The sequence below is a fragment of the Acipenser ruthenus genome, chromosome 8 (assembly GCF_902713425.1).
Source record: "Acipenser ruthenus chromosome 8, fAciRut3.2 maternal haplotype, whole genome shotgun sequence".
Taxonomy (NCBI): Eukaryota; Metazoa; Chordata; class Actinopteri; order Acipenseriformes; family Acipenseridae; genus Acipenser; species Acipenser ruthenus.
In genome coordinates, this window is record NC_081196.1 from 4,619,586 (window position 1) to 4,646,164 (window position 26,579).

The 26,579-nt window shown below is 37.8% G+C and overlaps 1 protein-coding gene across 1 annotated transcript; it reads right to left on the reverse strand.

Moving 5' to 3' along the window:
- Nucleotides 1-459: 459 nt before the first annotated feature.
- Nucleotides 460-26,179, reverse strand: LOC117406413 (single-minded homolog 2-like). The gene is made up of 11 exons (XM_059028179.1): nucleotides 24,438-26,179; nucleotides 14,414-14,496; nucleotides 14,067-14,156; nucleotides 12,341-12,449; nucleotides 10,718-10,803; nucleotides 9,142-9,341; nucleotides 8,533-8,639; nucleotides 7,131-7,278; nucleotides 6,228-6,393; nucleotides 5,680-6,064; nucleotides 460-4,674 (listed from the first exon to the last, which is right to left on the reverse strand). Exons 1-11 carry the CDS (start codon nucleotides 24,610-24,612, stop codon nucleotides 3,944-3,946), a joined length of 2,280 nt encoding a protein of 759 aa, XP_058884162.1. The 5' UTR covers nucleotides 24,613-26,179; the 3' UTR covers nucleotides 460-3,943.
- Nucleotides 26,180-26,579: the final 400 nt, after the last annotated feature.

Genomic DNA, 26,579 nt, shown 5'->3' on the forward strand with positions numbered 1-26,579 from the left:
TTCCAATCCATCGCTTTCCCTGCTGACTGACTCGTATAACAGCCACGCAGATCCATGCTGTACTGCCATGTCCTGACTGAATCAGTGTGCTTGAACTGTGTTTGATGATCTCAATGAACTGAGTGACCCACAGCACCACCTAGGCTGACCACAGCTGTGTATTGTTTGAATCAAGTCTGGGGAACGCATCTCTCTTCCAACAAAAAGCACCCCCAGCAACTAAAGTCAAGTAGACTAATGTTTTGGATAGTGCCCTCTTCAGTATCTACTTGACATTCAGATGGAGCATTTTGAAGTTATGGCCGATTAACCCAGAGGTTTATACAGAGTACACAATAGCCCAAACGCAGCAAATGGCAATGCAGCAGTTTACAGCTATGGCCAAAAGTTTTGAATCACCTAGAATTTTAAGATTGTGACAAAAAAAACAGCTATAAACATACTTTAGATCATTTATTTAACATCATGTAATCAACTAAAATATTGCAAAAGTCCACCGCAAGCCATGATAGTAGTACAGTATTTCATGTTCGATGTCAAAATGTCACATTTTTCAATTTTTGTCTCTATGGGAAAACTACAAAGCGGTATGTAATTCAATATGTTAATGTAACTTTATTCAGCAGGTTTCATTTGACTTTATAAAGCAAAATTAGTTAATTCTAGAGGATGATGCAAAACATTTGGCCATAGCTGTAAACTCCAGTCAGGACACAATGGCCAATACTGCTTTTACTTTCTGAACAACAAACTGAAAGCATGCTTAGAGGCAGCAGTACTTGCAGGGCTCAAGCTATAGCAGTTGCAGGTTATAAGTGTTTCCCAAGCCCCTCTATAACAGCAGCAATTCATTACGCAAATAGCTTATCTACTGATCTATAAACTTCCATCTCAATATCCTATTAAAGAATTTAGATGCAGGGTCTCCCGGGTCATAAGAAATCTATACAGACGTGTCTGTCTGTTAATATAAGCTGCATAATACTGAATTTTCATCTTACTTCTCAAGAGGCCCCCTCTCATCTGCACTCGCATGCTTCAACCTTTCCCGTCACCTTCCCTAAAATTAAATCTCAGCAAGATCCCTTTTATTATTATTTTTTTTTAATTGTTGCTGTGCGCTACTTGAGTTCTTCCATAGCCATTGCTCAACCACAGATTGCACAGAATTGGCCATTTACTGCTTTTTATAGCCTCTGTAGTGTAACTAGATTGAACATAGCCATTATAAATCCAATACATTAATAATAAGAAGATTTACTGTATCATGTTTTTTTTTTTTTTTTTTTTTTACTACTACTTTTTTTTGGAAGTAGTATTGTTTTATTATGTGTTAAGAAATCTGTTTTACATAATAAATAAGCAAGCTGCTATGTATTTTACAGGAATAAATACATACCATACAGTACATGTTTGTCATATTAAAAAAAAAAAATACAACAAACACGCTTACATTTACAATGGAGTTATTTGGCAAGCGTTACAGAAATAATAATAATGAGAAAAAAATCAACGCTCAAGGCCTTCGAAAGTGTAAATGAAATATGCATCACGCAGGCGTCTATCCATAGCCACTGTTCTGTGGAACTTGCATTTAAACTACCTATGTGTAGTAACAAAAGTAAAGGGTTCTCCTTAACAAAAAACAAGCACATGCTCATATGAAACCTTGTACATATTAAGAGATACGCTTACTGTTAACACCCAACAATTTCTGGATTTCAATATAGTTTAAAACAATGCTTTGTACATCGCAATAACGATGATCAGGTGTTTAACAGCAAACTAGGAAATAAGCAGAATGAATTTATGGCTGTACTCAAGGAAAAAGGTCCCTGCTTTGGTTTAGTCAAGTCTACTTATTGCTTTCCATCAAAACCGGCAAATATGTTTTCTTTCTGGTTTGAGTGTACTGGCATTATGTTCGCTTTGCTATTTCAGTTATTTGTGTCATTGTTTCAGTGGCTGGTTATACAAGTGTGTTTTAATGCAAAAGTTTTGCATTAAATGGGTATTAACATAAATAAACAGAGCAAACAGTGTGACTGTCTTCAACAGAAGGGCTGCAAATTGTTACTAGAACCTAAGTTAGAACTTCTTTTAATTTGTAGTTAATTGCCAGGCTAGAGAAGGCTTGGGTTTTTATATTGATTTTGAATGTCCATTTCCACTAAGGAATGCAGAGGATATAATCAAAAGCATCAGTTTTCTTGATATTTATTTCTAAATTGCAATGGCATGTTAATGTGAAACATAAAGCACATTGCATTTACCAAAAAAAAATGTACGCATAACTGTTGATTAGCATAAAGAGGAACCGCATTGGTTTGTATAGAATTTCAGTCATGACCTTTGGCTTTCTTGCTTTTAAACTCTGGGCACAGACTATGATAGCTGTTGGCTGGCTTGCACTTAACAGCACAACCTTTTATACAGTACTGCATTCTACTACTGATCATTTTAAATGAAATACAATCATGTTGCAGCATGTATTAAACTTCTGTTTAAACATGTTTCTGTTACACATTTTAAAAAAAAGTGTAATTGCATGTCACACGAGTAAAAATGGCATATAGCATTTCATACGGTGACACTTCAATTAGATGATTGATAAGCATTTTCACTGGGGAGACGAGAGACGATGGTGGCATTATTTAACAATGAATATTGAAATTTGAATAAAGAATTCCAAAAGTGCTGATGACCTTTTTTTTTTTAAACACATAATTACTGAGATTTATCCCTTGTAGTGTGCAACTGCATCCTATTTTGCTGTTGAGAAAAAAAAGCGCTTTCACACATGGGTAACACTTTACATTATACAGTATATCTTACTACACTAATTACACTGGTAACACAGTAATTACACATATAGTTGTGTAGTTACTATGTAAAGACATGCTTTATTATTGGCGTCAGTTAACATATTTTGTAATTAGACTATTTATACACATGGTTGTGTATTTTTACAGTGTAATCACAATGTAATTACTATGTAATCGCGTGTATATATAAAAGTGTTATTACAATGTAATTAGAGATACTTGATATAAAGCGTTACCCACATGTGTTTTAAAATGTAACGCTGGAACGAATTATAGGTGAATCACAATGGAACTTGGGTCCAGAACATGATTGGTTATTTCCAACCCATACTGTACTGTCCCAGTCTTAAATGCTTCACTTTTGTAGAATATTACATTTAAGTAACTTATGTGCTGGTCCTTTATAGTCCATGTTACAAACACTTTTAACTTGCTACAAATCTGTGGTTTATTTTGGCATTGTCGGTATCAAGACATAATTCAGGCGCTTTTTTAGTTAAAATATTGTTTGTGCTATTTTCTTAAGAGCTCCAAATTACCACTCTACTACAGCTTATCTGGAAATGGAAAATGTCACAATTTACTGTCCCTGTATTACTGCGTGCTGGCCCACGATCGTGCACTTTAGGACAGTCATTGGTAAATGCTCTATGATTACTTGACACTGTTACACTTAAATGTTGTGGGACCCAGTGCAGAAAATGAGTTTCCCAAATTAGAATCTATCAAATGAAGGTATTAAATGAATCGTTTTACATCAGGCGCACTTGCAAACCATTTAAGAGTAAGTGTACTGTTACATTAGTACTCCAGGCTTTATGCTATTATACCTGTTAGATTCAGGATTCAGCATTCTATTAAATACATTCACTTCTAAAGAGATTTTAAAAAATATTCAAGCATTTAACCTAAGTTTCCATTCTGACTCAGGGTGAAAGGGCTAAGGGTATGATATTCGCACATCATGAAACAAATCAGTCATCCACAGACACTACAATGTTCCACAGTTAAAAGCACTATCATATGCTGCAGTGTGGACTGATAGTGACCCTGTTATGCTCCTGAACTAAAGTCCTGACTCTTATGTTCTTCTAGTTTCTTCCCGTGAAGGGGCTGCGTCACCTTTCGTTAGTTATAATCACAGATGTCCCAATATAATGTGGGATTCCTGTTTCTCTGTGGGTCTCTGGTGAAGAACTAGAAGCAGGGCTTTGGTTTTTGTAAATGTACTGGTTATTCTCTTCCGCTCGGTAGCTGTAATTTTCCGTTATATGGCCCGCTAGTGCATACGGTGGCCCCTGGAAGGAGCCATGCTTGGCTAAAACATGATGGAAGTTCAGAGACACGTAGGGGGCTTGCCCGGCCATCCCCATGCCCATGAACATCTTCTGCTCATCAGCATTCTCTTGGTCGATTAGCTTTGGGGTTTCCCGGTCACCATTGTCCATTTGCTCTAAAGCCCCGTGGTTGCCATGGTGCCCGTACTGAGACTCTTTCATACAGAGCCTCCTGGTCTGTTCGAATACCGCCTGCATGGGCAGGTGCTGGTTCAGTTGGTTCAGCTGTTTTGGGGGGTCACAGTTTGACTTATTGAGCATGAGAGGCTCAGGGAAAGGCTTTTCACTGCAGCCCAGGGTGTCTTCTGGGTCAAGGGTGAACGGCATCTTGCTTTCTTCTTTAGTGATCTGTTGAGGGGTGTGCAGCCTGGATTCTATTTTGTCCTGGCCAACCGTGTTATGCTCGTAAGGTTCTTCCTTGAACCTGCTGTTAGGTCTGGAGGTTGAGCAGCTGGAAAAGCCTTCAGATATTGCTTCGTTGCTGTATCTTCTGTTTGCCATGGGCCCTGGAGCTGAAATTAAATGCTACATTAATACAACTGAAATCCAACTGATGGTGTGTGTAAGGGAAAAAAAATGCTAAGTGATCCTGCAGACAAATATACCTGTAAGCACTGTGCAGTAATGGTGTTTGAGGAGGTAAATGCCAGCATATTTCTTTCAGCTTGGTTCAAGTAACAAGCAGGAAGATAAGTACTTTTAAAGCTTTAACTGAACAAGCACCGATGAGACATTAAGAAGAAGAGGGATAAATTAAAAAGATGTCCTGTTGTCTTTTACACCTGGCACCCATTGCATACTGCATTACAACACAGGAACCGCTTGGTTCCTGAATTCCACTAACTTTCACACTAGATCCCAGTCCTCTAACCACAGAATCAGTTCTAAAGAAACTGATACTGATGTCTAAATATATATTTGTATTCTATCTCTGTGTTTCCAGGCATAGTAAGGCTGTGCTCAAGTCATGATACACTTCTTTAGGACACCAGACCAGCATTCTGTATTCTAAGGAACTTTAATTGCCGTTCGATTTTTCAGCAGTTTATTTATTTATTTTTGCTGCATTGCTGTCTATGCCCTTCTGGAATGTGTTAATGTAAAAAATGTAAAAAACAAATATTAATACGGCATCTTTTGAACTTGTAGAAATGGAAAAATATGTGCAGTCCAATCCAGCATGTCAATAAAACGTTGGAAACGTAATTTATCAGTGTCAGTCGCGGTCGGTTTTATTTTTATCGTGTTCTGTATACATGATACGCACTGCCTTCCTGAATTTGGGAAATCTGTTGAATGGTGAGCAGTATGCTTGAGTTACATAAGCCCCCTATAAGGCAATCCTTTATACTGCGGACCCAGTTATAAAGACACGTGGATGTGGCTCCATTCGCACTTTCAAAGCAGGACACAATCAGATCGGTCTTGTTACTATGGCTCCCTGTCAGAGTGATATAAATGGGGGGCGACTGTATAAAGGTACAAATCTACACCTCGTGATCATGCTGAATCCTTACCGTGGTGTGTTCCGCTGATTGCCTGGCTGTGGTGATGTGTTTTTGCGGTGGACCGAGCCATGCAGGAGTTTGCATAGTTCCAGCGGACCTCTCCTCTGGGCTGCAGGGGGCTCAGGTAGTGCCTGGCCACCTCACAAGGAGATCCCTGGGGCTGTCTCACCTTGGAGGGAAAGCTCTGCTTCTTTCCACCCAGCACTTGAGATTCCCCAGGGAGGTGTGCGTAAGGGTAGGGGAAGGCTAGGCCGTACGGGGGCGTGTGGAGCACTTCACTGTTCTCCGAGTGGCAGCTGTGCTCTTGGGGTGGGGTGTTGCTATACGTTGGGCTTTCCTTCCAGTTACTAGTCTGGCTGCATTCCAGTTTGTCTGTGTGAAATGAACTGTATTGCTGAGATATAAAAAAAACAAAAAACAGAAAGGTGACCCAACAATTTTCTACAGATAATATAATAAAGATAATAATATAATGTGTAAGAAAACTAAGTGTTTAAATAAACAAAGCACCCGACTATCTATTTCTAGACATAGAAAGTTTTAAATAGATGAGTTACCTGTGGGTAGGGAGCTGTTTTTAGTTTAGTTTTCAGTTTAATGGATTTGGATTTGAGTTGTTTGCGTGAGTCCTGTGAGGCAGTCAGGGAGGTCCTGTAGGTGAATGAAGACTTGGAGGCTGCAGACTGATCTTGGGAGAGCTGGAGCTCCTTGTACTCGATATCCCTGCAATAGCAACACAATCCAGGAGTTATGTTGAGTATTATACACAGTTCATTGTGCTGTTTCTGGGGTAACAAGTAATGAGTGATGAAAACAGGCCAGCTTTGGAGATCTGCAGAGTCTCAACACAGTCCAGAATCTTCACTGCACAGCTGTGCCAGCTGACTGTTAATAATTACTACAAGGTGGAGAAAAAGTTACAAATCGACAATGTAAAGAAATAATACTGAATTAAACATATGCATTATTTGACAAACTTTTTGACGAAGTCTTTTTATGTTTCTTTTTTTAATGTTTCTTTTAGTATCATTACATGTTATACTATTGAGTGTTATATAGTTATGGATGAATAGCCATCGTTACTATCAGATTGTTGCTGGACTATTTTGATTTGGTAACACAAATGACAAATTCTTACATATGCACGCTATTTTGAAATGTGAACTAATACAATTTATTTCACCATTATTATTATTATTATTATTATTATTATTATTATTATTATTATTATTATTATTATTTAAATAATATGATTATTCTTTGTTTACTGCAGTTTACTTACTGGACTGTGAATGTTTTATGAATATGGGCTATTGTATTGCTACAGCCTCGTTACTCATTGAGTTGAAGTAAATGATTTTCCAGTTTAGAGTTTGTTGCCAAATGCACTGGTTCACATGGATGCCTGCATAGGACAGCATATAAAACTAAAGAGGGCCAGGATGTCAACAGCCACTTACGTCAAGACGTAATTGACACTCACTATACAGTGAGGTCTGGATGAGCGGCTGTTGTGTACGATGGTGGCGTAGCTCTGGACCCACACCCAGCCACCGTGCTTCGACAGCAGCCTGTAGTACTTGGTGGTGACCTGACCTTTTACCAGCACTGAAAGGGAAGAAAAGCTGTTTCATAGCGAACAATGACAGGACAACATTTTACAGTATATATATAAAAAAAAATCTGGTCACACTGCTTGAAAGATACAAAAGATACTGCTTGAACTGTTTAATACCTACACAAAACCCTTTAACAGAAATTATAAATAAACGAGGCAACAGCTCACATAAAGATTAGAAATAATGACATTTATTAGGGTTAGATTATTACAGCACTGTGGCCCAGGAACTTGTCTTATGGCCAGCTGGAGCCGTCCTCTTTTGAGGTAAGCCTCGGACAGTGGTCAGAGAGCATCCAAGGGTGGGTGACAGGATCCACCCCCCCCCCCCCAAAGGCATACACACAAAGGAGGCAGTGGGGTGGAGAAAGAAGCTCCAGAGGTAACGAGCAGTGTTGTGAGATGAGGGTAGAAGCTCTAAAACCACAAATGCAGACGAGCCCGGATCTTTTGCATTGTGGTTAAGACGCTCGCTTGCAGTGTGTAGGGTTGCCAGTTCGCGCCCAGCCTCTGCCCAGTTACACAGACATTTTTGAAAAGGTAGGCACTGAACTTAAAGACTACCTGACAAATTAGATGATAGGAAGGTGCTGTAAGCCTCACAATCATCACAGAAGCAAGTTACTGTGTGCAAACACAAAGCAAAACAGAAGCTCTGCATGATTTTAAACAGTTACATTATTCATTTTGTTTTCTGTGCATGGACCTAAGCTGAGGAACATAAGACTGCGCTGTCTAATTCCGTTAGTCCACCTATAGTGTCAGTTCTTTTTTTTTGTCTAGACTTCTAAATGAATCTTTTTGTTGTAAATCTTCAATATGCCCGGTTGGAGGCTAGTAAATATTTATTCCAGTTCTTAACACGCAGCTGGTCACCAGCTCGCCGACAGTTGATGGAATTTTCAGCAGGGTATACTAATAAGCCAATATGTGACCCTAACCCTAACCATAACCCACTGACCCATATCCAGACTGTAACCCTGAACACAACACCATCCGTGACCATTGCTCTGACTTCCTTCACCATGGCCCCGATCCTCTCCTTAACTCTGACCCCAACCACTGTGCAGCTGCTTAACGGTCAACTCAAAAGATTTCATTTTAGGAAGGTACAAATTGGATGTGATTTCCTTCAGTAATTGTGTATCGTTCCTTATATCCAACTCAGCACAAGACAAAATGCGAAGATCCACTAATTGAAATGAAATTTCTCAGCTGCAATGGAATACATAATGCTGACTTACATAGGTGATGGGAATATCTTAAGTGGAAGACATCACATCCATGAACATGATGATACAAGGTCTTCTCAATCAAGTCCTGGGGTTCGTGTCCAGTTAATTCAGCTACTCTGGAACACAGGATTGAAAGATTCAATACAATGATTTAAGTAGAATTTGTGTTTTTATGGACATAAGACTGCCATTTCTTTCAAGAAAATGATTTAGATAGTATTGAGTACAAGACTGAAGCTCAAGTGCTTGCTTATGTACTTTGAGAAATATAAACTTCAAACTCTTATAATTATTGTAATTATTGTAATTATTATAATTAATATGCATAAAAAAGTTTGAATATACTGTATATATATACTGTATATACAACTTTTTGCTCAAAAGAGCCCACTGACCACCGTTTCGGTATGCTTAAAATACCTTTGTCAACCTGTTAGATATATTTCTATTTATACATGTTAGTTAATAAAATGAAATTGTTATTCTTCCAGGGTAGTTTCCAGAGAGGGCCGTTAAGGATGTGGGGGAAGGGGTGCCTACTTTAAACAGACCCTCTCTTACCATGCTATACTACTGTATGACCAGAGGAAATGTCCTTGCTTTGGCATGTTCTCTCACCTTGAATCCAGGAATATGAGCTTGAGATCCAGGCTGGCTCTGAACATGAACATGTTGCTGTGCAGTTTAATCTCAGTGATGGCACTGGGGGGCAAGGAGTGCCCCACAGCCACCAGCCCCACGATCTGGTAGCAGGAGTCATAGAGAGACATGTCCATCAGGTACTGCCGGATCTTTAGGTAGCCACTGCAGTGAATGACCTGCGAGCACAGATTAACATACTGAATGAAGCTCAGGGGGGAAAAAATCAGTTATGCCAGTTTAAAAAACATAATTTCAGAAATGGATTTGCACAGCTGATCAGTTAATAAGACTGACATCAGCACAAGACACGTACTTACTGAACCTCTCGACTACAGAGCTTGCTCTTTAGTTTGCCTTTGAACCACGAGGTTAGGTTCACGTCCAGCCCTTGTCTTTCCATTTAATTCAATGGGCTCAGATGCCATGCCATTACACAGTCACAACCTTTTAAATACCGTTCCTTTAGAACTATTGGGTGCCTGCTTCTGGAACTGTGCATAGAAGTACTAGTAAGTTGCTCAATGGTCCTTACATTTCCATAAAAAAAAAAATCTGAACTTAAATCCATTAAGTCTGCACTTTCTGTTTCCTGATGCTTCTAGGTACCTTAAAGATCATCGCTCACAGAGGGAAACAGATACAGTATTTGCACCCACATAGCCCATACACACAGTTAGCCGCTGAAACAGAAATAAACATTTGAAGTTTGTCCACCTCTAATGGGAACCTCCATTTCCTACATTCTTTTAGTCCTCTTATTAATTCAGATTCATTTCCTGTTTGTGTGCACAAGGTGCTCTAGTCTTCCACAGCACAGCTGAGTACAGAATGATTGATACACTACTTAACATAAACCCATCATTTATTACAGGGAGCCGGCGTTGCAGCGCAAATGGATAAAATATTAAAAGCTGAGTTTTGGTTCAAGTACTTGTTTGGAAAAGTTACAGCTTGTGACGCCGTGGAAAAGAACACAGAGCAAAACCAGACACAGAATTAATCCTGAAACGGATCAGGAAAATTAAGTACTGTTTTTAGGTACTGTACTGAACCAAAAGCTCTAAATTATTTTGCTATCAACTAATAATAAGGACGTGCTCGTCAGGGCTTTTCATCTTTCCATCCCAGACTGGAGCATGTAAGACTCAAACTGTTCAAGAGCGAAATGTCAGACTTATCACAGCTAACTATTTCTTCTAGTTTTTTAGATTCGCTTTCTGTTTCAGCCATCAGATTCTGGTGATTTTTTAAAACTCAGAGATTTAAAACAGCCCCAGCTGCCTCAGTAGTGATCTCTGAATCATGCCTAACTTCCTATTACAGCTGGTACACCGAAGTGTAACCATTAACCTGTCTCCCCTGCAACACACTGCCCACAGTGGATGTGTTCCTAGCGGCAGTATTGAATACAAAAAAACAATACATTACATCAAGTCACTCTGTGCGTAAAAGATACTGCCAAAATAACTGTCATCTTTAAAACACATTAAGAAAATGCAACAATCGTCCTAATTCTCTGAGTGTCTTTCAACACCACACATGTGCCTCTCACCTTGTAGCCTCCACAGGTAAGGCCTGCGTTCCTTTTGGCCAGGACACACTTCATCCGGAGGAAGAACGACCGCTCCATTTCATACTCTGGAACCAGAGACAAAAACACTGCTATGTTTCTGCATTGTAAAAAGGCAAACCAGTATCCATTTTAGGTGCATACATCCCCGCACATGCCTTGCCAGTGTGAGATACCCGTTCCTGTATTCCATCGTAACAATAATACTGCTGAGTCTAGTAGGAATGAAAATGTGTACGTTAATCTCACTTGATTGCTTTAATCATTTAATGTGTGCACCTTTGGGAGAGAGAGCAGTGATCAGCTGTCATCACCCATTACTAAGCTTACTGCCGGGGGTCTCAGATATGTTTACATTGCTTTTGTGTTAAGCTACGCTGTTTCTGTTTAATAAAGCTATTTATTATTATCATGGATTTGTGCCACATCTGGATCCAATATCTTTTGTAGCGAATGAGGGGGCGGCTCTAATGAAGTTTAATTTGAAATACTTACAGGCAAAAAGACCTCACTGTCTGAGCCCACAGCTCTGCTGAGAAAGCTCATAAACCACAGGGCAGATTGAAAAGGGAAAGCTTTAATGCCTTTATTTAAGTCAGGAAAGGCAAAGGCGAGGAGAACAAAGTGTAATTAGAGAAGCTGTAATCAGAGAGGATGTGTGGATCAAAGTCTTCAGTCCAAAGGATTAATCAATGTTGTGCTCTGAGTTGATGAGTGTTAATTGGATGTCCACAGTGTATACTATTTACTGTTGTACTGTAGCTAGTCCAAGGCACAGGTGGCTGGGGGATGCAATGCAGTATAAAATCGAAATAGTCCAGCAGACAGATGTTTTGCTTTCTAACTTATTTGGCGTACTTGCACCACCCTGAGGCAGAAACCTTAAGCGTGTGTCGACTGGACAATTTTATTCAATACAGCGTGTTAGCTGTGGAAAATAAGGACACACACAATATCAATCTCAGTACGAAAGCCGCATAAATAAGCTGCGAAGTAGTGAGTCTCAAGATCAAAATGTACAGCAAGGAAACAGGTGCCCTTTAGTCTTTAGCTGATCCATCTGTTTCTAAAACATTTTACGAATTTGCTAAACGTTCTTTCCAGTTGAACAGGATCTTCTGTGCGTGTGGTTGGCTGCCTGACATCTCATGACTGATATGGTGTGCTCTATACTAATTAATTAACAAAATGTATGATTACAAGTATTTAATCGTAAATATAGCACTAAGGGTTAGTTAAGTTAACTTCAAAGAGTTACTGAGGGATCAATGGCCCGTAAGAGCCCAAGTATATTTCAAATCATATTTGCTTCCACTGTTTTTATGTATCAAGTACGTGGTCACTGCTGTTGCCTTGCCATGTGCTTCTTCTCAGCAGGCACCATTAAAGGTCTGCCGCAGTAGTTTTGCAGTGTTTTTACCATGGTTATACTAAGAAATTACCATAGTTTACCATGGTTTGCCGTGTTTTTTATTATGATGTACCATACCTCTCTGGGCTTATCAATACTTAACTATGCATTCTCATGTTCTCACTGTGCTTTATTACACTTTGCTGTCCGATTGCTCTGGTAAACCCATATCAGTGCTGGGCTGAAGGCTGTACCTTGCAGTAGATGAGGGTGCAGGGGCTGGTGGGCAGTCAACACAGCGGTCATCTCATCGTGATCAGAGGGATGGATGTACTCGTAAATACTGTTTCCAGTCAACTCAACCTGCGAGGGAAAGAAAAGAGCCATCTTCCCATCACAAAGACACATTGTCTATCCATTACTGTTTAGTCCACCCGATAAATCACGAGATGACATGGAGCCCTGACAGAACTGACATGCGCAAAGTCCCAGTGAAACTGCTGTGAATGATTAGTAAAGAGATTTCAAAAAGGGAGTGGAAACTCAGTACAAATATTCGCAAGATATCCAAATTCGACTTCTGAGTAATATACTATATCTCTGATAAGTATTCTAATTCTTACGACAGGCTAGTCATATCTGACCCCCAGCTGGCTTAGACTGTGACCAAATACACAAAGATAACGCCAGGACAATGGACAGGGAATTAAACACAATTAAACTCATTCCAGCTGTTTAGTGTACTAGAACAGCACTGAAATGCGCTGGCTTAGGCTTAGCTAAATCTTCTGCTGTTTCATAGAGCCATTGCTATTTCAACACTTACTTGGCTTGAGACAAAACAGAGAATGAGAGAAAAGAAAAAAACAGCATGGCCTCCACTGAACTGAAGCTTAGTTTTGGGAAGGGATTGAGATGATGGGCCCTAGTCCCTAGATCTGTTTTGATCAATACAATTTAGTACTATTGATACTTTTCTACAGTGTTGCTAAAGATCTATCTATCTATCTATCTATCTATCTATCTATCTATCTATCTATCTATCTATCGATCTATCGATCTATCCTAAATGAAGTCATCAAAGCATACTGTGTTTTAAATACCTACGGGCCCTATTCTTAAAACAATCTGATGACCGTGCTGAAAAGTGAAAATGTACTTCTAACACTCTCTCAAATAGATGAGAAAAGGTTTCATTAATGGCAAACTGGATTTAATTAATCAAAATGATCTTTAGCACCTCTGAAGTTAAACTATAGTAATACCAGCTGCTGCCATTGGCTTTCCAGTTCCTACACAGCATAGACTCGTATATTGATTTTCTCTTTTTCTTGTGTCTCTTGTCACTGTTGGGAAGAAGCAGCCGTTTCAGATCTAAACAGCATTCACAAGGTTCTTTAAGCGTACTCTGCGGCAGCACCTGACCTCTTGAGACTAGACAGCTACGGCACTCTGTATTTAACTGTCACCATAGCAAATCATTTTCATAACCAAGTAGTGTTTTCCCAAGGCAGAATGTTCTAAAGTCTAAACTAGTGGCTAAACTCAGGCAGCCCTGGTCATAGTTTGAAACCATGATGTATTAACTCAAAGGTCTTTATTTTGCCGTCAGGACATTCTGTTCATGAACTCGTATTATAAAGCTTGAGGCTCAGGTAGAAGCAGAGCATTCTGTTCATGAACTCGTATTATAAAGCTTGAGGCTCAGGTAGAAGCAGAGCATTCTGTTCATGAACTCGTATTATAAAGCTTGAGGCTCAGGCAGAAGCAGAGCATTCTGTTCATGAATTCGTATTAAAAAGCTTGAGGCTCAGGTAGAAGCAGAGTATGTACTCTATTAAAATCTTAATGCACAAGTTGTTTTTTTTTGTACACCTTCTTTATAAAGATGAATATGGTGCTCAGGTATACTGTTGTATTTCTAAAACTCATCGGTAGGAAGGGATGTGATTTAGCTGCGTAAGGGTTTTTTTTACTTACCTGGGACAGACCCAAATGGACAGAGGCAGTTTCTGAGATGTACATGATTTTGCCGTCAGATGCTACAACAAACACAAAGCCGTCTAAAGTCTACAAAAGAAAAGAAACAAAATAATGAAAGCGTTACAAAATATCCTGTGACTTCTACAACATTCTCTCGACTGTGGTAGCTTCCCTCAACTGGGTTAGTATCCATGTTAAATGAGTGAGGTGCTCCCAGCTACCTACTGCTGTTACTCCTGCAGTGCACTCTACAAGATCCTACATAACAATGATTGGTCTGCTACACATTGGCAGGGCTGTATTTCTGTGATCACTTTCTATACTGGGTGCATTAAAACACTTACCTGAAGTAGGTGGGACCCCAGTTCTTTAGCCATGTTGTCCAAGGGACTCATGCGACTCGGCTGCCCCCATGCATCTCCTAACCCTGCAAGAAGACACAAGCGATGCACGGTTTCATTTTTTTAGTTGTTTCAAGACAGTGTACATTGGCTGACCAATCAGTCCATTAGAAACCTCTCTTTGTGCCCCAGATTGCTATAAAGGGTCAGTATTGCTATTCTTGTAGTGTGTTAGTCTTGCATGATCCCTAACTTCAGCTGGTCTGTATCCAGTATACGGTACTCCAGAGATGAGTAAGTCATTCAGATTGGTTTCATCTTCATTAAGGTGTTCTGAGCTAACTGGTACACTGACACAAACTTGTTAAAGGTCAAACAAGACTGGCGGCCTCCGTTTGAATAATGTGATGTGGATTATGCTGAATGCAAGCAGTGCTATGAGAGAGTGATTATGCAGCTCAGACCAGGCACTTTAATATCAAATCACAATGGTATGTCATGACACCCCACCCTGGAGGCAGACTGTCAGCTCAGAAACTCAGAACGGAGGAGGCAGCGGCCCTGCCCATGAGCAGGTTTCTTTCTGTTTTAATGAAGAATCAGAATACAAAACATTGTAAATGAACAATGATCTTCACTGGCGTAGCTTTTACTGTACACATCCTCGCCACGCTCAGTGACTTCTGTTATACAAGAAAAAGCATCAAATAACGCTGAAGATGCTTCTGCTAAAGGGCACCGACTGACTGGAAACTACTGGGAAAACAAGCCGGTAATGCTATCTGTTACAGAACAATCCTATGTAGGTTTACAGTAAGCAGCAGCTCATTTAGTTAACATACAGTCCAGGTACAGTGTAGTTTTACAGTAAGCAGCAGCTCATTTAGTTAACATGCAGCCCAGGTACAGTTACTCGATTATTGAGTTCACGTTTTGTAATAATAACATTTCGTTTTTCACCCTTAATGCTCAGTGGCCTTTCCAAGTAAATAATTTGCATTTGACTCAGATCTCACAGCTTGAGTAACTGTGCTTTTCCATCCATCCTTCATGGGGGACATTTCATAACTCTCAATAAATCATTAGAAACCCTCGACCAGGGGAATGGCAGGACAGCACTGTAAATACACAGAGGACTGTGTTTACACCATGCCTTTCAATCCCTGTCAGCAAATGACAGGGAGCCATTAAAACAGCCAATAAACAAATGCTTTATGGCACCAATGCTAGCCTCAGCCCTGATCTTAACCTAATCCTTATTAATAGCTATTGACGGGAAACAAGGACAATTACAGATAATTACATTATTAATTACTGTGTAATTCTTGTTAATATAAAGCGTGTGGAGTTCAGCTGTTTGACCGATGTATCTGAAAGCCGTGCCATGCACAAGAAAGTAGGTTTATGTAGAGAAAGGAACAGAACAGACATGGTCGTACTTCAGCTGAATGATTCAGAGGCTCGATGTCTCTGCTTTTTTCTCCTAGTAGGCAGAAAAAAACAGAATGAAAGGACATCAAAAATCGACAGTAATTCAAACACTGGCAGGACTTTTCAATTTATAGAAATAGTGGCAGATCACACACAAATTATTATTATTATTATTATTATTATTATTATTATTATTATTATTATTATTATTATTATTATTATGATGATCTAGAGCAGGGCTTCTCAAACTCAGTCCAGGGGGCCCCCTGTGGCTGCTGGTTTTCATTCCAACCGAGCTTTCAATTACTTAACTAGACCCTTAATCCCTTAATTGAACTGATCATTTGCTTAATTAGACCTTTTTACTTGTTTCCAGCTCTTGAACAGTTGCATATTTCAAGTTAGCTATAACATTTGATAAGTAACTTGAACTGCAACTGTTTAAGAGCTGAAAACAAGTAAAAATATCTAATTAAGCAAATTATTAGTTCAATTAAGGGATTAAGGGTCTAGTTAAGTAATTGAGAGCTCGGTTGGAATGAAAACCTGTAGACACAAGGGGTCCCCAGAACTGACTTTGAGAACCCCTGATCTAGAGACTCACATGCAATGTTAAGCAACAATGGTAATCAAAGCATTTTACTGCACTAAACACTAAACAGTATTTAGATCTGGTTTTGATTCAACTGCCGGGCAAATAACTAGGGCTGTGCTGAACTTCTGCTCTGCTGTTTGATTGCCCTTAATCAAGACCTGCAAGCAATTATTTACATCAGCCTCCACCTTCTCTGATTCTCTCAAGTTGGCATGTTTAGGGGTGACAGTCTTGTCTGGCTTGCACTGAGTCATCTAAACCTCAACATCTTCCTGAATACTTCCTGAAGTGCTGCCCAGAAATGTTTTCCAAAGGAGCTGCTCATCAGAAGGAAGGTCTGACCACACATTTGCCTTCTGATTTCCATTCAGCAAAGTCTGTGCATGTTGTTTTGATTGCATTTTAATGTGTTTTCATATTCAGGACTGGGCTGTAACTAACACAAGATTGGAAAAGCTCTAAAATGATTATAAAAATGATAATATCAGCTGCAAAGCCATATGTATAGATGCACTTCATATCCATTTTTCAGTGCTACACACTATGTTTAAGATTGGTGTGGAATTGAACTGCTCTCTCACTGCACTGAGGGGGGAAACCTTTGCAAAATCTTTAACTGCAGTCCAAATACAGCACAGTCTGCAGTCTGATCCCCCCCACCCCAAGTAATTATTCTTTACTTGATAACATCAATGTGTAAGCGGCATTTCTTTAAACACTTCAGCAAGCTAATTAAGCTTGTTACACATTTATGTCTAGGGAACTTCCAACAAGAATACTGTACATCTCTGTCTCGCTGTCTTTCTCTTGTAAAATATCAGACAGGACGACCAGATATATAAAAACATAATTGATTCCCTTTTTCTACTGTATAAAACCCTAGTTTAAGACACATACTGTGATTGTGGCTAAAGGAGCTTTATTTTCAGACAGGTTCCATATATCCAGCCTAGGATGTAAACACTCAAATAGGCAGATATATTACGTGAAGAAACACAGTCGTTTATAAAAACAATATCGTGTATCATAATGTGAAATATTCTATACTGCAATTACAAGTGTGCTGTATGTCTGCCATAGGATCTTTGGCAATACTATAATTTATAATACACATTTCGTTGTCCTAATACAGCTATGGCCAAATGTTTTGCATCCCCCTATAGAATTAACTAACTTTGCTTCATAAAGTCGAATGAAACCGGCTGAATAATGTTACGTTAACATATAGAATTACATACCGCTTTCCGTATACTTAAGGAAAAACAAAAATTGAAACGTGACATTTTGAAATCTAAGATGAAATACTGTACTACTATTATGGCTTCCAGTAGACTTTTGCGATATCATTTTGTAGTTTCTTTGATTACATGATGTTAAATAAGCATATTTTTAATTATGTCTCAATCCTAAAATTCTAGGTGATGAACAACGTTTGGCCTGAGCTGTGCACTGATCTGATGGACATTCAAGGTTTTGTCGTATTATCTAGTGTAAGTGGCACCATTATGAAAAACTCACATAAACAAAAATTACATTTACAGTAATTAGTACAATTTTCAATTTTCCATAACACAAAGTGGAAAGCAGCTTTGACCCCTGCCACATTTAGTCTAAAATAATAAAGGCTGACAACCCTCAAAAGTTATTTTTTATGCTTTTTTTTTTAAATCCTTGAAATAAACCACTGTTACAGTATGCCTGGTGTACTGGTGTTGTCGCAGTGTATAAAAAGACCATAATACAAAGCTGAATTGTTACAGAGGAATGAGGCAATCCACATAATCTGTAGCGTTTATACACTGAGCCACTCCAGAACGCTTGTGCTCACATCTGCATAGCTGATTTTGCGGTGTTTAAGCAGTGGTTGGAATGCCACAAAACAGCATTTCTGAGAAATGAGAATCAGTCCTGTGGTAGAGCAATGCCTCCATCTCAGCCTGGAATCACTTTCCAAGCCTGGTGCACAGTAGCTCTGGTGGCGTGGCCACGGAAACAGAGGAACTCTTACAGAGCTCTCGGAATCCTAGTGCCATACTTACAATGCTGCGCCTTTCAGAAATATGGAGTCAGAGGATGTGTTTCCAGAGAAAGACAGGATTACAGATAATAATAATAATAATAATAATAATAATAATAATAATAATAATAATAATAATAATAATAATAATAATAATAATAATAATAATAATAATAATAAGCAGTCTCTAGTGTCGTTCTGAAAACAAGAACCAAAAAGTACAAACTTTATTTTACCCTTTCAGCTCTGCATCTGCTTCACGGTAAAGTATAGAAGCAGGAGTTGAAAATATCACTTGACGTGAAACCCCACACAGATGGCAAGATGGTAGCCAGTTAGGCTGAACAATAATGGCATTTGTAGATATAGTACTGTACTTTAAACTGCAGCGGTTAAACCAAAGAAACTCGCAATGTGACACTGAAGGAGCTGAAACTGCTCTGCTTGTTATTTTCTTGTCACAAACTGACTATCGATTTACAGAATAATATTTTGCTTTGGAAGTCCCCCACGCACATGATCATGATAATAATCATTAAGACTGCATGTAAACTATAAGGAATGGATCAAGTGGAACCAAAGAATAAATACAAGTGCTTCTTTATAATTCCTATACCCTGAAGTATAAAAAAAACAAGCAGATTGTGTAAAACGACACAAAAGCAAGAATAAAGCAGAGCTGATGGTACCGTACAGTAATTTACACAACACAGTACCCTCTGCTGGCTCAACCTGTTTCAATACTAACACACACATACAGAAGTAAAACAGACTCAATCTCAATAAGACACTAACAGTAACACTATCAGAAACAGGTAAGGAGAAAGAATATGGTGCGGTTTACGCGTTCAGACACAAAAACACATCTGTATCTATGTAGGAAATGCTGTATGTTTGACCTAAAAGAAACTGTATGACAGGCAATTGAAAAAAACAGAATGCTTCTCAAACGGCTTAGAAGTTATTGACATTGAGAGCAGCAGTCCCATAGGCCCGCACTTGAGGCCTGGGCTTTCGCATTCAATCCGTGCAATGTAAACAACGGGAAATCGGTAACGGGAAACCTGAATCATTAACCTAGCAATAGGGCGTCTATTTTTTAATCGGCTTTTATTATCTTTACATAAATCATCATCAATAATAATAATAATAATAATAATAATAATAATAATAATAATAATAATAATAATAATAATAATAATAATAGAGTTGTTTAGTTGTGGGTGCTGATGGGCAGCCTGCTAGACTGTATTTCGACATTTAAAAATTTACCCTCCGCTCCATAGACACAAAAATACAAATAGGAAAAAAAAGAACAAAAAAGATTACAAATATTGATGTAACTAAACTGCACAAATATAGTAATATTGTATTCGTGTAGATATACTCTACACACGATTTTCTTTTTAACCAACGAGTTGGATGAAAAAAAAAACTCAAAACAATTTCAATTTTACATTAAAATATATCTTCTTTGTAAACTCTTAATAGACCCACTTACAGACTGACTAAACTGTAATATGCAGGCCTGATTGTATTAAGCGAATAGGCAAATACTGGGTGATTAAACCGTTTATTACGTGACATGAAATTATATTTGAATTTTTTTTTTCTTTTGTCAAAAATAAGATTGATGTGACATGCTTATAATTTATAAGCTCACTTGGCTCGATGCGACCAGTTGAGAATTCAAAACCTGCCAATTATCTATTAGTTGCTCTTTTGTCTCTTTTGTCTGACTCGAGTTAAGCAAAAGAAAAATGTTTAAAAACACTAGAGACCGAGAGGTGATAGCATGTATAATTGTTTATTGTGGTTTAAATGATCTAACAGTGTACTAGGCTATGTTATTTAATATAATAAACACGTGTAGGTGTGCCCATGCGGTGTCTGTATTTGAGAGTAAAATCTAATTTGGGTAATTTATAATTTTTTCCGTTTCTTGCATGCATTTGAATCGATTGATTGTCCATTTTGGAATAGATATGGGGGAAAGATACGGGCGATGTGCTAACATTAATATATATATATATATATATATATATATATATATATATATATATATATATATATATATATATATATATATATATATGATATAGTTGATGGAATATACTTTTCCAGTATCATAATGAAATATTGAAACAGTATATTATATTAACATTTTAATCACGCTTTTTGGAAGTGTTGTGGCTTGACATTCAAAGAAAAAAAATGTGTATACAGTCACATACCTTTATGCACCTGTGAATTATATATAACAGCATACTTATATACTTATTACTAAAGTAATAACGAATACAAAATAAAAATACACGTTTTATGTGTAACGCTTTACTGAAAATGTATCAACAGTATCGGTCAAAAACATTTTAACATTTTAAACATCCTGCATTTACTTTTTAAAATTTGTTTTAATAATATTCATTTCGTTCTTTACCTTTTAGAAAAATAAATGATGCTGACAACATTGAATTGCCCGTAGGATTAGTTTATACACGTTACAATTTAAACTGCACCGTTAACCACCTGTCTCCTATACTCCTTCGCAGAAAGAAAACGTAACAACGTGTTATTAAGCTCCTGTTAAACAACGCATCTCTTACTACTGTGAGCGACTACAGAAATGATAGCAGACATTGTGCCTCGAATAAAACACGATTGCATTTTCTTACAGAAAACTGTTACAATAAAAAGCGCAGTAATATGTAATCGTTGTTTTAAGAGCTGACAATAATAATAATAATAATAATAATAATAATAATAATAATAATAATAATAATAGAAACGCAGCCACTTTATACATTGAATGATATACAGCCTATTCGACTCAAATCAATAAGAGGGCTATGAATTGAATATACCGGTTCATTTAAGACTTCAGCTGAACAACGTCATCACAGCTTTAATTCATTAGCTAAAAATGTGTTAAATGGATTCATACAATATAAAAAAAATAATTTAGAATAACACTTTTTTATGGAACCTGTAACCTATAACCTTTCGTCATTTTTCATTATTATTTAAATTATGCGTAATAAAAATTTTTCAAATGTATTTTACAAATGCATGTAAACTGGATCCAGGGGAAACAAAGAATAAATACAAAAGCTGCATTAAACAAGCAAATAATGTAAAACGGCACAAAAGCACGCATAAAGGAGATGGTACAGTGCAATATTGGTAATGGCTTGTTCGAATAAATGCATGCAGGTTATTCACCATTTTATATTTCCATTGCATATGTAGCAGACTACACACACACACAATGCAAAATAAGGAAGGACACACACTATGCAAGAAGCCAGAAGGGGAGTCTTCAGAAAAGGGGTTTACTTCTCACCTCCAGAGTGCCCTGTAACCTTATTTAACTTATACTGTTTTCTAAAAAAAAAATACAATTAGAAATAAATAAAAAGTATGTTCATGCATATCCGTTTAAACCTGAACAGATCTGGTAATTGTATGCATTGAACAGCATTGAGTCAAAAATCAGGTTATTGAAAACACACACGTTACTGAATACAAATCAGATCAATGTAGTGTTACCAATATTCTGTCCAAAAACAAACAAAACTCCAATTGTAATCAATCTAGAAAGTCTTACGAAAAACTGGCCACACATGAATATAACATGTGCGCCTATATTTTGTATTATTATTATTATTATTATTATTATTATTATTATTATTATTATTATTATTATTATTATTATTATTATTATTATTATCATTCAGTGTAATCCAACTTAATAATTAGGATAGCTTTTTTTTAATTACTTATGTTTCATAAATAGAAAATAAACAATAGTAAACACAAGAGCTCTTAAATTAACGTCCCAAAATATTTTTAAAGCTTTTCTTTTTAGCAAAAACTGGTGTTGACTTAGCACGAAATTATTGTGAATACAGTTATGTGTTTTATTGCTACATGGAGAATACAAAATCAAACACGTTTTCAAAAAGTCCTCTAAACTCCGTACCTGTTGAAAGGCTTTCAAACACCCTTTGCCACGCATTACCCGCGCCTGTAGCGCCACAAACAGAGCGACCGACTGCTGTCACTGTGATATTTGATTCAAAGCCTGGAGGCGTAAGGATCATATTTTACTGCTGCTCTGGTAAAGGGAATACAAACTGAAATCGAAACGGCATGTTTACCTTTTATGAACAAGGCCTACGGGTATCTTATTACACTATATTTACACTTGACAACGGAGAGCCGTCTTCTACTGCAATGGGGCTTGCTGAAAATATGAATTTGGTTTAAGAACCAAACCAGGGCAGCAGTGTGGAGTAGTGGTTAGGGCTCTGGATTCTTGATCGGAGGGTTGTGGGTTCAATCCCCAGTTGGGGGACACTGCTGTTGTACCCTTGAGCAAGGTACTTTACCTAGATTGCTCCAGTTAAAACCCAACTGTATAAATGGGTAATTGTATGTAAAAAAAATAATGTGATATTTGTATAATGTGATATCTTGTAACAATTGTAAGTCGCCCTGGATAAGGGCGTCTGCTAAGAAATAAATAATAAGAAGAAGAAACACACAAAATAGTGATATTTATATGAGACCAGTATTATAATATATTCAATGTACAGTGTTTCTAATAATTTGTTTTAATCTTTTTTTTGTGCTTAAATAGGCCTACTTAAGGTCAAATATGGATTCTCTTATCTTTGTATTTTGGAGCACTATAGTCAGGCCTGCAGTATATCATGAATTTGAAGATATTAACGCGTGTTATTCAAATAGGGAGCTATACGAGTTTAGTATAAATTGTCTCATCAAAGCACCGTGCTGTAATTCAAATGTTTTAAGATTTAAGAAGATATTGTATGCAAGTGATTGTAAACACATTGTATTATCAGTATACTGTACACTTTGCTTAGATTCCAGAACCACAATTTAATAAATACATAAAGCAATGTATTTATAAATTGCACCATATTGAGGTTTGCAATTTAAAGAATAGGAGGACGGCGACTATTGTAGCAGTTTACAATAAAGAAGATTCATTTGAATTACATACCCCCTGTCATTTCTCAAGGCACTTCACAGGCCCCGTCACGACTGACAGAAGGATGTAGAATCAAATCGCACGTGATCGTTTCTAATTATACCAGACTTGAAAAAAACTAGCATGTCATAATAACAGAATTGTGTAATCACCTTAGAAATGATATATCGTCAAAAGATTAACTATATCGCCAGAAACGTTTCCTTAACCCCCAAATAACTGAGATTAAAATGAACATAGCCTACAAATCTATATTAAGGAAGCGCGATACAAATGCTAAGTGCTGATGTTCCATTTTAGAGTCGCGTTCTAAAGTAATTTATTTCCACCATCGATTTATGGAACCGACACAAATCCCGCTTAAGTAATACAGGCTACGTTTTTTTATGTCGTGTGTTTATCTAGAACACATTAACCAGGGTTTAATTAAAATCCGAAGCTGTCAATGTCGATTGTTGTCACAAAGTACACAAGGGCTGAACAAAACCAATCGCAAAGTGAATTCCGTATGCAAATCGTATTTGTTTGCACTCCCATGGTAAAGGATTGTGGGGAACATGGAGAATACAACATTTCTTTCTTTCTTTCTTTCTTTCTTTCTTTCTTTCTTTCTTTCTTTCTTTCTTTCTAAATACACATACTTTTGAAAATCTACACTAAGTCACATCTTTCAAAGAGTTTGCCGTTCTTTCATAGTGCAATGGACAACGTTTACAACGCTCGAACTGTTTTATTATTATTATTATTATTATTATTATTATTATTATTATTATTATTATTATTAGGAAACCAACATTTTTTTTTACAATAAATACACTGCATTCCTCACACAGCATTATATGGCAAAAAAGCACACTATACTGACAATTCTTATCATTGTTATTCTTAACATTGTTATAATTGACCATTCTTATCATATATTCTTCGTGAGGCCTGTGATTAGAGCAGCGGTGTTGATTAAACTCACCCTCTGGAAAGACGGCCCTCATCTTCAGGTAACTCGTTGTCAGCCTGATAATGGAAGCTTTATCCAGCTGGGATGTAATGGCTGAAGGCAAAGGTAATAACTTCGCCAGTTCATAGAATTCTCCATTTTCTTTTTCTCGTCTCGTCTTCGCAGCATTCTTAGACTTTTCCTTCATCTCTGACGCTTTTGAAAAACAATGGCTCTGGCATAATAAATAATAATAATAATAATAATAATAATAATAATAATAATAATAATAATAATAATAATAATCTCCCCTTTTTTTCAATTCAGCAAATATATAGGACCGGGGTTTGTTTTCCTGTGAAGCGGAAAGTTGTTCCGTTTAACGGTAAAAGTCATCATTAAAATCTCAGGTTTCAACCCTGTCATATTTTGCTTGAATAAGGCACCCAGAATTCTGAACGGGCTCGTGCAACAGTCTGGCGGATTCGCATCCAAAACACCTTTATCAATAAACGAGAGAGACAATGTGGTAAACAGCGGGGGCATTAAAACTGCTTAACATAAGATCAAAATCAAATTGTCTTGAAAAATCCCCTTTTCTTATGAAAACCTATAGAACACTGTTGATTCATTCAACACAGGGCAGCACGAAAGCGCTAAAAATCCAGGCATCATATTGTACAATAGTAATTTAAAAAAAACTGAAAGGTATTTGAGTTTATTTTTACATTAGTCTACATTAACGTTATCATTGTATTAGACCTGCGTTAAATATAAGTGGTAGCTATAGCCTGTATGCATTTGATGTTCTATATAATAGTCGGTTTTAACATTCCAGAGTATACAATCCTGGTATAATATATGCCCCGCATTACAAAGTGTCCTGGATTTGTAAAACGAGGCGCGTTTAAAGCAGATGACCTCGATATTAAAGTTTCCTTAGGCCATGGTTTAGTGTAGGGGGTCGATATTTCCCTTTCACCAGCGCCTGCCTAGTATGTAAATTTGCATGGAGCTGAAGCAAAACTATTTTAATTCCACTTGAGTTGAAATCTTTTAACCTATATGCTGGAGAATGAGTCACGATGCTACAGGTCCCGAGGCATAGCGCCGTGCAGCCTAAGGATTTAAATCGCTTTGCGTGGAATTCCTTCAGCAACCCTCCGCTTCCAGTAGTAAAGGATGCGATATCCTGCTACACATATGTCGATCGTTCCTTCTGTAGCCGATAGTTGCAGAAGGACACAATGGGTTGGTAGACATCCATGCGCTGGTGTTCCAAACCGGACTCAATCTGATTTATATTCATGCACAAAAGAAAGACCCTCAGTGGTTACGGGCAGAGGGTGCGTTGATTTGCAGTCCGTGTCCCTCATTTATTTCCCCTTATTCTGGGTCCAATCCAGTCTCTGTTCCCTCCTCAATGAGAATCGACCATAACTGGAACCCTGGACGATACCATGCAGCTATCTGTATTTGAATCGAGCACTTCACCTGCAAAACTGAACTGCAGCGCCTGGATTCAAAAACGCGCACACATGTCATTTGCTGGTGTTCATCCTTCCAATTCAATAACCAGGGTCGCTTGCAGCGCAATCAGTCGCTAAAGAAGGTAAGCGGTGCAGAGTTCGTCCACACTCAGCACTCCCACTCGTTCCAAACCGGCTCACATCGTCTCCTATCCATTACCCAGGGCCGATAATCCGGAGACAGAACGGGATTCTAAACAAGATGTTACTGTTAATTCCTTTCGCAGGGGAGCCAAGGGATTCTAATGGGAGAGGCGGGACTCGAGCCGAAGGACAGAATACCCGGCGGTGACGTCATAATACAATGCAGCGCCCCGGGTGAAGTGAAAGAGCACACATTGAAAGGTTTGCAATAAAAGTAAGAACGTGCATTGTCGATTTTGTATTTATTTGCATTAGGTAAGACATCTGATTTGGCATTATTGTCATTACTGTACACATGCGCCATACATTTCATTTACCAGCTCTGATGAGGTTTCAGAGATAAAGTGTGTAGGCTATATGCATGCTAACATTGTAATTTACATGGCATCGTTATAAAGAGCTGGTTGTTGAGGGAATATGATTTATAATAATAATAATATATATGCATGGCTATTTCTAGATTGTGGCTCACTTACAGCTAATCAAATGCTGCTTATTGAAA

Coding starts and splice junctions, on each gene's coding strand:
- LOC117406413 (XM_059028179.1), bottom strand. CDS start 24,612: ATGAAGGAAAAGTCTAAGAATGCTGCGAAGACGAGACGAGAAAAAGAA. Junction 14,497..24,437: donor GAGGGCCGTCTTTCCAGAGG/GTGAGTTTAATC, acceptor GTCTTCTTGCAG/GGTTAGGAGATGCATGGGGG. Junction 6,065..6,227: donor AAACAGCTCCCTACCCACAG/GTAACTCATCTA, acceptor TTTATATCTCAG/CAATACAGTTCATTTCACAC.